Source organism: Opisthocomus hoazin, chromosome 1 (assembly GCF_030867145.1).
Source record: "Opisthocomus hoazin isolate bOpiHoa1 chromosome 1, bOpiHoa1.hap1, whole genome shotgun sequence".
Classification (NCBI taxonomy): Eukaryota; Metazoa; Chordata; class Aves; order Opisthocomiformes; family Opisthocomidae; genus Opisthocomus; species Opisthocomus hoazin.
The window spans coordinates 147725076-147743438 of record NC_134414.1 but is presented as its reverse complement, the minus strand read 5'-3'; the positions used below and the strand labels follow the sequence as shown (position 1 = coordinate 147743438).

General features: G+C 41.5%; 1 protein-coding gene across 9 annotated transcripts in view; it reads left to right on the top strand.

Annotated features, from left to right (window-relative positions):
• Nucleotides 1-18363, top strand: part of CALD1 (caldesmon 1) — a 200971-nt gene that overhangs the window by 156561 nt on the left and 26047 nt on the right. For 7 of the 9 annotated variants that reach the window (XM_075440680.1, XM_075440690.1, XM_075440653.1 and 4 more), the window contains 3 exons: nucleotides 12075-12221; nucleotides 13817-14837; nucleotides 15476-15559. In XM_075440680.1, the coding sequence (XP_075296795.1) occupies nucleotides 12075-12221; nucleotides 13817-14837; nucleotides 15476-15559 (1252 nt within the window). The remainder of the gene's footprint in view (nucleotides 1-12074; nucleotides 12222-13816; nucleotides 14838-15475; nucleotides 15560-18363) is intronic. The other 2 variants (XM_009943011.2, XM_075440714.1) reach the window with 1 other exon arrangement.

The window sequence follows — 18363 nt, the reverse complement described above, 5'->3', positions numbered from 1 at the left end:
ACCGTGAGCACTTCCAGGGCCAGCAAATTGTTATTTTCTTCCATTTCCTAGTTTTTATCTGGGTATTTTCTGTGAATAACTTCTAGCTTGTAGATAATTTTTTAATGAATATTTGAAATGGGAGAGGTTTTTGTTGGACACTAGAGTTCTGTGGAAAGAGTTTTTTTAACCCATTTTAAAGAACAGTGGCTTTTAGATTTGTATTTTCGGTGTTATTGATCAGCTCTCATGAGCTCGGTCAACTTTCCACAGACTTTCTCCAATAGTTTACACCGAGTGAGCTGTTTGGTACTTTGTTATGAGCAACTTCTGGAATAAAGATCACAGTGGAGCAGTGTAAGGGGAACAGGCACATCTAAGGGAAAACTAATTCAAAGGATGAAGCCAGGATATTTTATGGTGTTTATGCGGGTGTAGTTGCAATGGCTGCATTTCAAACTTCCAGCTGTTTAAATCGCGCAGGGCTGTTATGCGATGCCTGCAAATCATCGTAAGGTTAGCGTGCTGTTCAAAGTGCTGTAGGTGACCTTGCAGATCTGTGCAGGCCTGTTTTATGGAAGGGTTTTTTACCTTTCGTGAAGGTGAAAGATACATCGGGATTAGCTTTCAGAGAGATGCATGGAATGTATGTGCCCCTAATCCTGTTAGCAAATGACAGGATCTGCACTTGTAATTCCTCCGCTGTCTCACTGAAAAAGTCTCCTAATCATCTTAGCTGTTGACAGTCGGTTTCTTAAACACCTGAGTAAGAGACAGATGCTTGTCCACGTTAAAAGCGAACAGCCATGAATTTCCCTTGAAACCAAACCTGCACCTGCACAGCATCTGCGAGTAGTGTGCATGGAGAATCGGTACCAGAAAACATGGAGACATCTGATTTTCATTAACTGTTTTTCCCATTCACCGTATGTTGTAGCACTGAATGTATTTGTAATGCCGTATCCCCCGTGAAGTGGTTTATTTCAGTTAGCATAAGGCTTCACAGTTCCACTCTGTTTCGGTGCGTGTTCGGCTCTTACATTTCAGCTACTTTCCTGTTTGCAGCATTTATTTCAATATTTAGTCTGCTGTGGTATGTTAAGGCTGTGTCCTCCTCTTGCATATTTTGTGTCAGGAAGAGAGGATGAAAAATAGATTGTTCTGTGATTATCTGAATGATTACTGGTAAAATTATTTTTCCAGGCTCCCTGTGTGCAAGTGTATGCCTTGTACTTTGTTCATGCAGCACAGTTTTCGCTGTATTTCTGAAAGCTCCAGCAGACGTCTTCAGGGGCCTGTCTGGCTCTGAGCAATAGCCATGTAGTTACAGTCTCTAATCCCCTGGGAAACACAGAGGAGTTTTGATGCTTCACAGAGCCCAGGCTGATGCTAGCTCCCATACTTTTGATGAATCGAGCAATAAAGCTAGTGGGCCCTGACTGTTTGTAGGCATTTCAGATCACATAACCTTTCAGGCAAGGCCAAAGGAGTAACTGAGCGAAGTGCAGCCTGGCTAATCAGGACCTGCTCTCTTATGGTTTCTATTCTGTCTGTCATGGTGGGTTTTGGCTTTCCAGGCCCTGGACAGCACGTGAACCCGGCCCAATGCTGGGTATTACTCGATGCAACTCAGTCCTGGCGCTTTCACTGTCCTTGTTACTCCATGATGGATCTCTTTCCCTCTTCCCTGTCCTCCAAGTATTTCTCCATCAATCTTTCTCCGTTCCCCATCTCGTGCCTTGCAGGGACAGAGGCTCCTCATCCATTGCTGCTGTCTGTCTCCTCTCTCCCCCTCCCAGCCCAGGGAGACGTCTCATTCCAGGACCCTTTCTACAGCCCCGGTCCCTGTTTTATTCCTGCTTCCATATTCCTCCTTCCAGCCCCACTGGTTCTCTGTCCCAGTCTTGTTCAAATCCATAATCAAGTTCAATTTCCTAAATCAGGGACCGATGTTTCAGTTATGGAGCCATAGCCGTAGCCTACGTGCTGATCCACCCTAGGCACGGCTGCATTTCAGTGACAGATAACATAACTCAGGATGGGTCCAGCACTATTGGTGGGTGTTGTCCCTGGTATTAATCAATGTGATGCCGTGAACTTTTTTCCCTTCTGGATTCACCCACTGTAGAGTCCTGGCCCCTGGTTCCTCATTACATCCTGCAAAACCTGGCAGGCAAGTGAATAAAAAGCATGAGTGCAAAAGGGGATTCTACCTATAGAGAGAAAATTTGTCATCTTTGAAAACCAAAGCCATGTTTCATCTCAAATTTCACATCTTGTTTTGGCAGGGTGGATGGTGAATAGGTATCTGCTGGAAGCTGATTGCGAGTGGGTTGGGCACGGTGATGGAGCGTTAGTGTGTGACTGAGATTGGTTTGCATGCTAATGAATCCAGTGATTCTCTGAGTTCACTTTTTCAGCATTTGTCCTTGTATGCTATTCAGTGGAGCAAGTACAGGTTGAAACTAAAGAAGCTTCTCGTACATGAGACCTATCGTCATGGTCCTGCACTTTTTAAAATACAGTGCTCTTAAAATGCAGCAATCCTATTAATCTTTGTGGAGGGAATGAAATGCAAGCTTTGGTTTGTCGAGAGGCTTTCTGTTTCCAAGCGTGCTGCACTAAACAAGCCTTCAAACGAGGTAACCAGGGTGAAAGTAGAGAAGCAGATGAAACTGAAGGCTGGGTTTCCAGGTCAGCGATACATACATAATTTACGATAATTGAGTTTGTGCTTTCCTCAAACTGTAGCTTTGTTCTTGTTTGCTAATTTGGGAGGATGCAGCATACAGTTTTGGAATAAAAAAATCCCCAACCACCAGGAATAATATTTTTTAAAAAACATTTAAACTTTTTCTTCAGAAAATGTTACCTGCAGCAGTTACAGGGCTAAACTGGACACTGAGCAGAGGAGAGTGAAAGCCAATTCTCCTTCCATCTGTTGTTCTTGCCTTTGTCTCTATAGTGAAACCTTGCCACAATATCCCTTGTTTCTGTCACTGCTGTAGCTACAGTCGGGCGGAGGCAGTCTGTACTCTGAGCACCAGGTTCTGTAAGTCTGATTTTAGCTTGCCTAGCTGAGGCAGTGCTTACAGTAGCAGGGTTTGTCTGGAAGGTTTGCTTTTTTGCATTGCTGCACTCAGAATTGAACCGTTAGGAAGAAACACTGGTTATGGTGTAAAAAGCCTGGCATAAAAAATGTAGAAGTTCCTGTTGTGCTGTAATCCCAAGGAACCCAAAAGTGCAATTCAGCTGGAAGGTACTTCAGTCAGTCCAACAAATAAGCTTCATCCATTGTATTTTACCATCTCTTTATTCATTGGTTTACCCCTCTCAAAGTATATCCTCCAGGTACAGGAGACAGACCCTGTTCTGCTTAATGCAACTTGGAGTTGCATTTTGGGAGTCCAGGCTTGAGGAGATACAGCTTTGTTAAAAAATAGCACTTTCTTGCATTCAAAGGGAGGTGGTTGCATCAGAAAACATTACAAAACCATAGTATTGCTATAGGTACAGGGAATGTGAACAACAGAAATTGGGAATCCTCTTGAAACGGGTTATAACTATTGTGCTTGAATGAAGGGAAAATCTCCGCTTCCTAATGACAATGCAATTTCCACTCCAGCCACTGGTGGAAAAAATCTGTTCCGTGTGATATGAGTTTTTTATTATTAAATTGAAAAAAGAAAATTTTCTCATATTCATTGCTGAGAATACATGTATATTTTATATATGTATGCATATAAAAGTATATATAGAGATAGAAAAGTTGCTGTTGGGCCATGAAAAATGGTCCTGTGCTTTTGTTCAGGTTCCTCCCAATAAGGCTGCAGAATTCCTCATGTGCTTTTGCTCCAGGTTCTCCACAGGCTGTCTGATGGGGTGTCCATCTCTGCCTATACCTAGGATGAGAAAATGGCCCAGTAACAAAAGTCCTCCTCATGCCTACCTTCCCTCCCTTGCCTTCCTTTAAAGATCTCAGACAGATAATGTAGATGGTGACGTGAATTTTGTGTGAGTTAAAAAGATGTTTGGAGGAAACAGAGAACTTTGTAGCTTGAGCATGACACATTGAAGACATCAGTTTGCCTAAAGGTGTCAGTAAGAAAATGTAGGTTCAACTCCTCAAGTATTTTGAGTGTTTGCTAGGAAGACAACAATTTTCAACATGCAGGGGAGCTGTTTTAAGTTACAAATGCCCATGTCTATCTTCATTTTTAATTCCTTCTGTCTTGAGTAAATCTCTCAATCATGTCAGTTGGAGTTTTATTTGCAATGAAATATAAAAGAGGAGGAGATAGATCTTAATTTCGTATACATTCAGTAAGCTAGCAATTTGAGGTATAAAAGTTACTTGAAAGCCATATGGAATACGGGCGCCCAAAACAACAAGAAAGCAAATTTCTGGTTTGGCTTCATAGTAATTGTGGATTGTATATTCTGGGGAGAATCCTGTAAGTCCTTATTTCTGCCTCAACTAGGCAAAACGCCCATTATTCTCAAGTCATATGCCTGAATTATTACTGGGTAAGGCTATGGCATAAATTATTTTGGATTTTACATGCAATAAAGCACTAGAAACTGGAGGTGGTGGCAGCAAGCAGAAAGCAATTTGCCACAGAGTCAACAAATACCGCATTAGCCACAGTGGTATGCATGGCGATTGGGTTTTGTTCCCACTTCAAGTTTGAAAAAGTAAGCTTGTGTACACATTTTCGCAGGTTTGTCATCTGCCAGGAAAACAGATATCTGGGTGAATTCCACTAAGCTTCGCGGAAAGCAGTAAAAAAGTAATAGTTATCAGCTAGAAGGCACTTGACTGGTTACTGTTTTCTGCCCAGTTACTTTTCTGTGTTGTTTTCATGTGAAACTGCTAAATTAAAACAGGTTAAACATACTGCATTGCTCACTGACAGGTCAATGCCAAGTCTGTTGTGGATGAAGTAAAACTGCAGAGCATTACAGACTTCACATATTGAGAGAATTACATGCTTTTCACTGGGACATTTCCAACAAGAGCTTTTATCTAAATATAATACATGTTGGAGGCAAATTTGACATTGTTTCAGTAGCTGAAGGTTTTTACCCTTCATGCTAGTGGCCCCGTGTGCAATTTATGCTGAGGTACTCGCAGGCGATTTACCAGTTATTTGAATGCAGTTGGAGAATCTGCTTGCATTTCATGTTATGAAACAGATCATCAGTTTTCAGCCATGAGGAAAGAAAAAAAGTAGGCGCTTGCGTGAGTCATTCTGCTTTTGTGCAGAACGATGCAGTGGTGTTACAGAATGGCTCTAACTACGAGGCCTGGGCTTTAGGGCTTGAATCTAAAACCGAAGCAACAGTGTTGTTACGAGCAGAAAACTGCAAGAAATGAGACATGGCATTGGAAATCCTGGACGTCTACGCAACTGGAACTTACATTTTCAACAGAAACCAGTAATTTGGGAAGTCAGAATCTGTCCTAGAGGCTTCAGTGCCATCTTCAGCAAAGAAATAATATCCCTGGCTACTTTTGGCATGAATTACTTGGTAGTCACCATGTATTTTTGTCGTCAGTGTGGAGTCATTTTCCATTGTGGTTATTGACTTGCATATCACATTTTGTACTTCATTCTTCCATGTGGATTTCTTGCACCCTAGTTTTTTAGAATCAAACTGTTAAAGGAATGAATGTACCTACTTCTTCCTTACATGTGAAAAACCCTAAATGTCAAAAAGACCAAAAGGAAATAAACCATAAAGAAGAATGTATGCAAGCTGGTCCTCTCAGAAGACCTTTTCTTTCCCGTACTTAACTGTTCTGTCATGCAAACAAAATAACAATCTCACAGCCAGATCCTTATGCAATGTAAATAATCTAAAGATTTTTCTCAGATGAAGCAAAAAATTCTTTGCTAAAATTGCACATTGTTTTATCTTTTAGGTAATTTAGATCGAGGTTTAAAGTGGGAGAAAGGCTTCTAAAGGTATGGTAAGAAATTGAGGATGCCAGATCTGTCTGAATGTTCTGAAGAGGGACTGAATAAGTGGTTACCCAGCAGAAAAATAATAATAATCCTTGAACTCTTTGGAGCTATGAAAAATAAGAAAGGATATTAGAAGCACACAGTATGAAAATTATGTAAATGAGAAGGGAATACATGGAAAGGTGTGTCTCTTTATTTTTCCCAGAGAATTATATGGATATCCGGGTAACTTACCTGCTCAGGACTATAGGGTGTGTAGCTCCGCAGAATGTGTGGGTGAAAAATATTTACAAGACAGAGAGAAATTATAGGCAGAATGAGAAGACATGTAGCTTCTGTAAATGGAAGACTGTAGTCTTTACGTCCAGCAGGTGCCACAGTATAAACCAGTCTAACTTTCCATATCTAAGAGATAATTAAATTTCTGTCTATAATGAGCCCAAGAATTGTATTTTACTGCAGTATAACTTCCAAAAAGGCATCCATCTTAATGTGGAGATGCAAGAGATGGGTGTTCCATCATTTCTTGTAGATTTGATCACCCTCACTTTTAAAAATGTGCTTCATTTCCAGTTTTAATTTGTCTGGGTTTAATTTCCAGCCATCGGTTAATTTTATCCACTTGTCTCTTCTACATTCAATGTGAAAAAAATGGTGCATGTCAAATTGAAAAATATGCAAAAAATATGGTTGTTAATAACTGCATTCATGCACAGCATTGGACTGAGAACTGTGGTGGCATGTCTGCATGTCTCCAGCATAATCCCCTGTTTTCACTCACTACATCTTTTTGAAACATGAGCATTTTGGACTGAAATTCTGCTCATTCCCTCATAAAAATGAATCTTCTTGAGCAGAGTTCTGGCAGCTTTTGTTGAATTATGGAGGAATGATTGAAAGAAACAGTTTTCCCCACAACTGCCCTCCACCTTTCACCACATTTTTAGATATGACTTGAGTAAAATGCAGTTCATATTTGACACAGAAAGCTTGACAGAGACACAATCCTCTGGAAGGGTGTGCATTTGTTATGTTTTTTGGAGGTTAAGCTTGATCAGTTGTTTATAACCATATTTTGAAGCATGCCTATCTTAACACACTTTAAATAATTAAGTAAAAATAAAAAATTTAAAACATACGCAATCATAAATAAAACAGGACCAAATGCCAACAGTGACACAAAGAGCACTCCCCAGTGGGTGTTATAACAGAGTCCGTCCTCACCCCACCCATCCTTTCAGGAAGAGCCTGGATAAATAGAAAGGTTTTCTAAGCGCACAGGAGGCCAACAAATGCAGCTTCTATGGAGTCTGGCAGTGAAATTTGTCATCAAGGACGTTTTGCTGATGTTCTCCATCTGCCATCAGTTTGGAGATATGGGTCAACAGGTGTCACTTCAACTGCTGTGGTGTGCGGTAGTGAAGGGTGAAGGTCTTAGAAGTAGGTTAGGTTGCAATTGAAGGTGCAGCAGTTTGATACAGAATGAATGATCTCATTTCTTTTGGTGGACCACAGAGAAAATCAATCTGTAATAGATGTAAAGGCTTCTAGATAAAAAAGCTGTGTGGGAAAGAGCTTCCTGAATAGGTACAGTTGCATCTAATTGAGGTTTGCATTGGGAGGGCGGTGCTATGAATGGAGGATGTTTTTGCAGGCAGAAGAAAGGGAAGACAGACTGGCATTTGAGTGAATCATGGAGGAAAGAACAGGCAGATCTGGGCTGCCAGTTTAAGTTAAAAATCTAGTCTTAACAACTTTTGTTCTTTTTGGAATTTTTACATGTATTTCGGACACCCTTGAGGTGGAGTCAAAGCTCAGATCCACATCTCTTCTTTCTCTCTGCCTCCTCCAGAAAGGAGTAATGTCATTCAGCTTAAATTAGGCGTTAGATTTTTTTCCACTCCTTTAAGAAATAAAGAAGAATTTAGATTAATCAGGTTTCGCTTACGACTCACTGAGGGCAAGTAGTGCTACAAATTACTAAGTTTCTCTTTAAGCAGAATGCACACTGTTTAGAACAGGGACCATATCTTCCCCTGTCTTTATAAAATGCCTACTGTAGCAAGCCCCTTAGCTTGATCAGAAAATTTCAGTGCTGTAATAATTCAGACGATAATGATAATAATGTAGTAGTACTCGGCAAGAAACTCTAAAATCTAAGTGCCGCAGATAAGGTTTGAACTGATTTGTGGTTTCAAGCGGAAACCAGCTGAAGCTGGATTGTGTGCAAAGGTTTCAGCCCCTTAATCACCATAGCTATTACCAACGTTCTTACTGGGTTAGAAGTCTATTTAAATTCAGTGTTCCATGTAAAATAGAGAGGGTTCCAAATCTCCCTGAAGAAGTTCTGAGGCAGTTAGCCTCATTGCCTGTATTCACAATCCAATAGAGTTATTTTCCACTCTAGGCTGTAGAGTCCCCCCATTTGGTCTGAGGGTAACATTCTAGACTTACTCAAGTAATCAGGAGATTTGTTGTTGTCTTCAGCAAGTTTGGGAATTCAATTGTGGAGATATAAATCAGTCCTGCCCACTCAACAGGGCAGAATGTCTGTTGTTACTTGTTATCCCATCCTAGTATGGTGGGAAACGTCCTCTCACATGGATAAGATGCTCAGTCTCCTGTACTTGAGTTGCACTGTGTGGGAAGTATGACAGACTCAGCACTAGTGCTTTACTGGAACAGCTTACCAACAATGCATAGAGGTTACATTGCTTTTTCTCGTGTCAGAAACATAGAGAAGTCAACAGGAGAAACAGCCAACACTCTGCTTTTGGTTTTTTTTTTTGGTTGCCATTTAGACCAAGAGCGTGTTATCTTTGGTAACAAGATGTAGGATGGTCTCCAAGTCATCATCTTTTCATCTGAATATTTAATAAAAGTTGTCGCGTATCAGGAGGCTTGGCATACCTCTTTGAGATCACGCTCTGCCATGCTCTCATTGCCTGAGATAGCTGGAACAGCTAACTGTATAGAAAGACTTGCCTGCAAAGACTTTGAACAGTTATGCAGAAGGTGACAAATGGATATAAGGTTAGTTTAATTTAGTTGTGGGGTGTGTATGCATGCTGGGCAGCAAGGCTGTTCTCTAAGGGTGAAGAAACAACACGGGCCAGTGTGGATCACCAGATTTCCATCTGTCTGATATACAGAGCTGAAATCTTGGAGTCATACTCTTTATTATTTGTTTACTCCCGGTCTAAAGAATGTCAGAAGATGTAGGTAAGTGGAAGATAAGCTCTGAAGAACTCCCAGGTTGAATTTGCTTGTGACTGGCAGCTAGGGAGAGCTGTAGCAGTGGGAGTATGAGGGTCAGTCTCCCCACTCCCAATGGCGGATGCATGAATTCGTGTGTCTGCCTGTGATTTACTTTCTGTGTGAAATTTTTCTGACACCCTAGGCAGCAAAGGAGGAGGAGGCTACTTAGATAACTAAGAAAAAGAGTGAGTGATGTACCAGCTGAGTTAGGATGAATGAACCCAGTGTGTGAGGATTGAGGGAATGGTGAGATGAGCACTGTAGTCAGAAGAGTGTATTTTTCATAGGCAGAAATGACATTTGTCTAACTTGCACCATCTTTCGTATGACTGAATTTCTCCGGGAAAGTCATTGGCAGTTAGGGTGACTACGCTGAATCATTTCATAAAGGATTCTGCTGTCGGTTTGCTCACAGTGTACTCATTAGCCTGTTAATTAGCATAGCCAGCCTGAACCTGCATTTTCAGCCTAATCTATGGTCAGTCTGTGGTGACTGGTCAGGTGCACCCCAGCAAAGCTTGTATTTCTGAGGCAAGCAAAACAGCCTGTAGAAGTACAATCTAGGAAGTAGTGTTAACATAATTGTAAAGAAAATAGGATGCAGATATATAAAAGACTGTTATTATTTGTTGATATGACTATTTCCAGATTAGTGGGGAATTTTTGTGCATCTGCGCTGGTGAACAGAATTGAATACTTGACATGATCCTTATGGGTGGAGCCCATATCTGGAGTACGTGCTCACTGTAGGAAACCGCTGTGATATGCAGTGAAGCAGTGGATATACTTAAAAGGATATTGAAAGAGACTGTCAGCTTTCCTAACAGATGATCTATGTGATAAATGTCCAAGGACAGGAAATACATAGCTGTATTAATTTGACTTATTTAATGGGCACCATTTTGTGGGAGTATTTTGCTTAGGGTGTTTTTTTCTTTCCATTTTTAGTTTTCTGAGCAACTGGTGATTTTAAGAAGGCATTTTAACGAGGCTTTTAAAAGTGGTTGTTCTCCTTGCTGTGTAGGAGTGTTCTGCGTGCGGGTACAGGGAGCAGGATAAATTACTTCATCCTCCTGTGGTCTCACTGCAGAGACATATCCTGAGCCATAGGGGCTGGGAATCGACTCAGTCATGGCCATCATCCAGCTGCCACAGGCTAAGAGCAGCATGCCCTCTCCTGTGCCCTTAGATTTAGAATTCAGAGCTAAAAAGATCATAGGCTTCTTGCAGCCAGAACATCTTACTAACGAGTGGGCTTTCTGTGATTGGTTTGCTAATGCAGTTTTATTCCAGAAAGAGTCTCTCTCTTCTGCAAATTAAAGACCCTATTGGTTTATTATTGTGTTCTTATGCTTTCTGTTCTAGACCTAAATGAAACATTGATCCCCCTTTAAATTGCTTACAAATGACAGGAGGTGTTTTTCCTTGTCTTCCCTGCATCAGCTCTAGGGCTTTTAATTCATCTTCTCCCTTTCTTCCTTTTACCCCTACTGTTCTCTTTCATGGCCATGCTGCTCATGGTTTTCACCCTCTTTGAGAGGAGCTGTTTCTACAAAGAATAGGTTGCAAGCTCTTGAAGTGAAGTGTGAAAGCAGCAAATCAAATCCTTCAGTGCACTATGGATGAAAATGCTGTTCCAGGTCTGGCAAGTGGCTCAGCTGTGTTGGGTTTTTAACTTCCATTTTTAATTGTCAAAGGAAAATTGGAATAGTTTAATCTCTGCTGAGCATATACTTTTACTCTTCTTTCAGCAAAGGAGAAAAGTAGTACCAGAATAAGGTGATGGGATAGGCTTGGACCCAAAAAGTCTGATTCATGACTAAATCCAAATGTTTTAGTTGCATTTAATGTTAAAATATTCCTTGAAATGCAAGCTTTAACTGTGCTTGTTTTTACTTGGTGCAGAGCTCTTTTTTTTTTTTTCCTCTGTGTTCATGGCTGTACAGCTAACCTAAATGCATGACTATGTAAGGAAGAGTGACTTCTTAACCATTATGTATCAGACCGTTGCTGGAAGCAAAGCGAATGAACGTCCTGACTGGGTCTGGCATGTGTTAGCTTCCTATTTCATTTTCCCTGCACAAAAAGATAAGAGGAATGCAAGCCCTTTATCTCACACAGTAATAATGCACCTCAGCAAAGATTTGAATGGGCTGCAGGATTTTTAGGATTGTAATGTCTTGCTCTCCTTTTCAAGTAGGATGAACCTACACGCAATCATCTGTTGGGTTAGATGAACACAATGCGTTCTCAGCCGTAGGCTTTCATCACAGCAGCAATCTTGTATGATTTAGCCTGGCAGGGCTCTGGGTTCACAAAAATTTTGTAGGTGTCAGATGTTTGGCACCCAGAACCAACCACTGAGAGATGTTGTCATGCTTGTGTCTCGCTGTGTTTTAGTCCTTCAGTTTTAGAACACTGTCACCATTTTCAGCGTGTGATATTTAGAGAAGGCTAATGAAAATCTGCTTGGCTAAGTACCATTTAGGTTATGTGGGCTGGAGCAGTCGTCTGCTCAGATGCTGCTGTGTGCATTCTGGCAGGATCATGGTGCAGTCTAGCAGGATGTTTGCTCAGCTACAGAGCTGAGTTTTTAAGGGCTTGGTATTTTCTAGGAGCAAACTGACAGTGTGGTGTGGCTGCTGCCTTCACTGCAACTATTTTGTGAAGTTCATGTCTGAAAAAGAGAACAAAACCAGACTTTGAAACTGTGCATCTCAACTTTGCAGCACGTTTGCTGAACAGCATGGAGCAGCCACTGCGGCTGTGTTTTCTGTGCTTTGGTCAATTGCTTTTTGTTATTTTTCAGTCACAGTGTCCTATATGCCATAGCCCCTTTTTTTCCCTATCCTTAATGCTCTGTTGCAGGCTGTCCTACCAGAGAAACGATGATGACGAGGAAGAAGCTGCCAGAGAACGTCGCCGACGGGCTCGACAGGAGAGGCTGCGGCAAAAGGAAGAAGGAGATCTATCAGGAGAAGTAACGGAGAAATCAGAAGTTAATGCCCAAAACAGGTAAATGACTGATGCTGTTTACTGACAAGTCAACAGTAATTTTTGTTCAGAGTAGAGAAGTATCTTGAAGAGCTCTGTTTTGCTACTTAAATTTTAAGAACCAGGTTTGGCCATCCTTGCTCTGAAGAGAACCCAACACTGTGAGGATCACCACTGACTGTGTCTACATAGCGAGGTGGGAGCATTACTGAAGCTGGGCTTGAGGTCATGCTCACGACCCATTCCCAGGGTGTCCTCAGCACTGTCTGTGGGGTAACTCAGCTGGGGCTCATGGAAGAAAATACCTCTGATGCAACCTGCTGTCAGATTCCCTCAGGCATGACTGTCTCTGGCCTCACAAACCTCCACATCTTTTGTCCTGCTTATAGAGGCTGTTGTGTCATGGGGCCAAGGCGCACGGGATTGATGGGCACCCAGGCCTCAAGCTGCAGCTGAAACTTGCCTGCAAGGCACCAGGTGTAAGTGCTGGTCCTCAGCCCTCGTCTGGCATTGTCAGGGTCATACAGCTGTAAAAGGCAGAAAAGCTTGTGGAGCGAGGTGCTGCTTGTGACAAGCTGAGTGGGCAGAGCTAGCCTTCCAGTCTGTCCATCATTTATTCAGTTTGACATAGTCACAAATAATATATCCATTTTTCCAGCAGCCATAACACAACTGATAAAAGAGAGCAGAGGTAAACGTGGTGATGTCAAGCTAATAGATACTGAGTACAAGTAGCGTTCCATTAAAGACAAGGAGAATGGATATAGACAGGAGAACAGCAACATTTCTGATTGTAGATTATAACCTTTTTCCACAATAGAGTTGGGAAAAAAGCTAGAAAGAGGCAAGAAATCTGCACACAGGAGAACAGCTGAATTTTGGAGGAGTCAAAAAACCTCCAGGGGCTGAGAGTGAGATCCAGTCTGATACCTACAGGTGTTGAGTAGTATGTCTTAAATTAGGTGCTGTGCTCACTCCATTTTCTAACAGATTATTGTCCTTGTACAGACAATCACAACCTCACTGCACCCTTCATTGCCAGGCTATCCCGTTATGGACTGTATCTGTGGGTGTCATTGCTGAACAGGAGTAGCTTCTTGCTGCTAGAGAAGTTCACTGAAGTCAGAAACTATCTTGACTGTGTAGCATCTGAAAAAACTTTGCCCAGTGGGAAGATGGTGCATAAGACATGTATGCCTCAGGCCAACCAGAAGCGGGCCTTAAAGTAAGCTAAGGTCTTCTAAGTATTGTGCTGCAGGGCACAGAGGGGGAGGATGATTTTTTCAGGACTTGTCATATTTCAGCTGCTCCAAGTACCAGTGACCGTTGCACTGCCCACTGAGGTCAGTAAGACTCATGGGGACGTCAGCGGCTGTGGAGCTGGGCTGGAAGTGAACCTTTCCAGGCTTTGACATTGTGAAACACCGCATTCCTATACACATAGAAATGCCAAAATTAATCCCCGGAACAATTTTGCTAAATTTTGAAGTATGCAACCTGTTGTGTTTTCAAACCATGGAATGATGTTACAGCAAGCTTTTTTTTCTAGAAACAGCTAAGCGCATACATTGTTGGAAAGGTTTTTTTTTTAATGCAAAATTATCACTGTTCTGTAGTGTGGCGGAAGAGGAAACCAAGCGTGCTACAACCACAGGGGGAACAGATGATGAAGCTGCATTGTTGGAGAGACTGGCAAGACGGGAGGAGAGGCGCCAAAAACGTCTACAGGAAGCCCTGGAACGTCAAAAGGAATTTGACCCCACGATCACAGATGGGAGCTTGTCACTGCCCAGCAGGAGAGAAGTAAACAATGTGGAAGAAAACGAGACTACGGGGAAAGAGGAAAAGGCTGAAACACGCCGAGGACGCTATGAGATTGAGGAAACAGAAGCAGTTACCAAATCATACCAACGGAACAACTGGAGGCAAGATGGGGAAGAAGAAGAAAAAAAAGAAGAAAAAGACAAGGAGGAGGTACAAGAGGAGAAACCAAAGGAGGTCTCCGTAGAGGAAAATCAGGTAGATGCGACAACAGAAAAATCCACAGATAAAGAAGAGGTAGTAGAAACAAAAAATCTAGATATAAATGCAGAGGAACACAAAGCAGAGAATGATACAAATGCTGTGCCGGAAGGGGAGCAGAGTATAACTGATGCTGTAGATAAAGACAAGCTTAGGGATGAGGAAAAGGCTGAGGAAGAAAGGAAGAAAGCAGAAGAGAGGGAGAAACTTGAGGCAGAAGAAAGGGAGAGGTTAAAAGCAGAGGAAGAAAAGAAGGCAGCTGAGGAAAAACAGAAAGCAGAGGAGGAAAAGAGGGCAGCTGAGGAAAGAGAGCGGGCTAAAGCAGAGGAGGAAAAGAAGGCAGCTGAAGAAAGAGAGCGGGCTAAAGCAGAGGAGGAAAAGAGGGCAGCTGAAGAAAGAGAGCGGGCTAAAGCAGAGGAGGAAAAGAGGGCAGCTGAGGAAAGAGCGAGGGCTAAGGCAGAAGAGGAGAAGAGGGCAGCTGAAGAAAAGGCTAAGCTAGAAGCAGAGAAATTAAAGGAAAAACAAAAGATGGAAGAAAAGAAAATAGAAGATAAACAGGTAAAAGAGAAGAAGGTACAAGAGGAAAAACCTCAAGCAGCTTTCCTAAGAAAACAGGTACAGTAAACATTTTGCACCAAAATAAGACACCTGTGGTTTGTGAGAAATGTAATGCAAGAAAAAAAAAAAAGATTTAATTGGAATTTCCTCACAGATCTATTCCTGCACGGAAATGTCTAATACTTGTGCTCTCCCTTGCTCTCTCTTTTTTAAAATAAATCTCCTTACTTCTGCTTACCAGTAATGCAGTGACCTCACTCCATCGTTCAAAGACAACTTTGCATGTTCAGATCTCTGCATGTTTTTTTGCTGCCTTTTTTCTCAGCTGCGATAAACTGGCCTAATGCAGTAACACATGAGGTGGAGGCACACACATCTTGGCACAAAATATTCTGAGCACCTGGTAAACCGTGTGAGGATAGTGTGTGTTAAAGGCAATCACACGAGCGAGCTCTCTGCTGGGACGTGTGAGCATGATGCTATGCAAGAGAGAAGGGCCCAGATGGGGGAATGGGAGCATTTGAAGAGGGTGGAGGGAGCACGACTGCACACGGAGATGTGGGCACAGCAGCGTATGGTGGAGATGTGGCTGCACACAGGATTGGTACATGAGCACAGTGTGGAAAAACAAAAGTGCAAACAGATGCGATGTTTTCGTATTAAAAAAAAAAAATTTTAAAACCCCAAAAACAAAGGGGGAAGAAAAAGAGGTTAAAGTGGAAGCTAAAAAGGAAAAGTTGCCAGATGAGAAGCTCCAGCCTGCCTCCAAAAAAGATCAGGTAATTTGTAAACCATTGGTTTAGATGTTGTAGGGAAACTCGAGATAAGAAAATAAATAAGAGATCTATAACTGAAAGTTGCTTGTTCAGTAAAATACTTAAGCATGTGTTTCACTTTAAGAACATGGGTAATCCTGCTGAAATAAATAGGGATGAAGCTACTGATGTGCTTAAAATGAAGTAAATGCTTAAGTGTTTTGTTCTTTTGGGGCTTTAGAACCAAGTCCTGTTTGTCTTAGAACAAATATTTCAGGAAACTCAGTTCAGTCAATAATGCAAGGATGGTTTGCACCCTAGGGATGATTTTTTCAGGAATGTATCAATTAATCATTCTTCCCAGATTTCCTCCCACTTTACTGTGAACTTTTTCCCTGTGACTGAGATCTACTCTTACAGTAATAATAATAATAACAACAATAATAATAATCTAGGTCCTTTGGCCACCTGACTGCCTTAACTAATGATTTTCCCCAAAACTGCAACTCCCCATGATATAAACTGTGCATTCCCAAGATTCTTCTTTTGTTTTAAAGAGAAAACCTACAAAATTTACTGCATTGCATTTCCACTGTAAACACAGGAGCTGGTGCCATGGTGTTTTACTGTATGGTAAGTAAATAAGATTTGGGGACCATTTACTCTTCAGGTTACAGCTGGACACTGGGAGCCATGTTCAATGTCGTGTAGCAACTGTGCTTTTGGTTCAGTGTAGCAGGTATCAAAATACCTCCTGATTCTAATCAGACATTGAGATTGGTCAGGGCCTTGGAGGTTTGAACCTATTTGGGTTCAGCCAGGGGTCTGTGTGGCTTAAAGGGAGCCACAGCACAGAGATCTAATAACAGGCAGCTTGCTGCTTGTCCAGCTGCTTGGAAGCATTGACAGTTGTAAAGGGTACGGTCTCGGGTCCTTAGTTGTTGGATTAATTTGAAACATGCTGTAGATGATTAGCTGACCCTCAGAGAGCGATGAAGGCAAATCATGTCAAAAGGTTTTATGTCCAGTTGTCTGGCTTGATCACCCAAGATACCATATTCTGAGTAAGGTACACGTGAGATTGAAAAGTAAATTAAGTGGTAAAGATGGTTAGAAGAAATGTTCCTAATGAACAAGGAGGGAGAGTGGCAATACTAGAAAAAGTTACTCTGAAAAGGGAGAGGCTTAAATGACACCTGATAGAGATGCTTCAGAATAATGCACTAGAAAAACTAAACAATAACTGTACTCTAACTGGATTGTGAAAGCAGAGGAAAGAGCTGCACAAAAAACAAGGGATGGATTATGTTAAGAGTTCTTCATAAGACAGAATTGGGTTGTAATATTCACTGTTGAACACAAACTTTGAATTTTACAAGTAAATGTGAAAAGGAGGCTGTAACAGACCACAAATACTGATTTTGAGGGGGACTTGAGACACGGTCATGCTGCTTGTGTTTATGTGGAGCTCAGTCAACTCTCACTGGAACCCTTATCATGCTTTTAAACCCCTAGCCACAGGGCTACATTATTCCAGCAAACTGGTAGGACTTAAAAGTGACTTGCAGTTTTAGTACTTCCACTTTTAGATGCTCAGGCTGAGACAATTTGAGAGAGTTCCACTTTCAGTGCAATGCTAAATACCCATCTACTGAAAGGTAAATCTTTTGCCTGTGTATCAAGCTGAGCATTCAAAGTGTTTTGCACGGTTTTGAAAATTTCATTTGTTGCTTCTTGGCTTGTGAAGAAAAATTGACAATCTCAGTCTCCAAACCAAGTCAAGATCAGGCTCCCATCTCCACTCTTCACCCACCCCTTAAAGGGTGTACAAATTCAATGAGGCCTATTTCTGAACCATATATGCAGTTAAGAGGATGGCAGTGTATCATAAACAACGTCCTGGGACCAAAATCTAGCCCTCAAAGTTCAGGTTTTGATCAAACTAGCAAGCAAAATCTGTCTCCTTTTCTGAACTGCCCCACAACTTTTGGTTCTCAAAAGTGCCCTGGAAAGTTCATAAGAACAAGCTTTCTCATGATGTGAGACTCCTGGTATTTCCTGCTTCCAGTTTGGCTAGACGTGCCGCAACAGTTGCTTTTCTCATGGTATTTGGGTATGGTAGTCGACTCGAAATGGAAGCCCTAGACCCAGATACCCACAGCTTTGAAGTCACTAAGTAACTGAGCCCAAATAAGGGATCAAATTTGCCAAATGGCCTCAACCTCAGTAACTGATTTGCTGCGGTGTGAAGGTGTTTAAACTCTAGATTTACAAATCTCAACTCTCATATTCTTGCATAACACCTTAACAGAAAAAAAGCATTGTAGAGAAAGATTAAAATACAAATAAATAGATTTGGATATCAGCTAAACATCTTTTTGGTTGTGTTCTATCTTGACTTGATGGTCAAGATTTGTGAAAGCACATGAACTGCCTTCAGGTAATATCACCTGTCTACTCCAACTGAAGTCAGTGTAGTCATTTTTACTGAATTTGGCAGAAGTTGAATTAGCCTGTAATTTAGGGAAGCACTGAGACAAGGGAAAGTACTTTTTCTTCTGCCTTTGGAATGACACATAATGGTTTCTGCTTCTGCGCTGGTCAGTCTCTGTTTTAGCTTTAAAATTAGTGGAGAAGGATTGCACCTAAAAGCAGAGAAATGTTTATGTAATATCTTATTTTATCATCTCTTTGAATGAAGAGGCTAAGCTGTATTAATGGTTTTATCAAATGCAGACACATTACCCTAAATCCTACTGGCTTCTGAAATGCTATTTCCTGATTTATTATTTTTTAAACTATATTGTTCTAATATTAGTTTTCTCAGA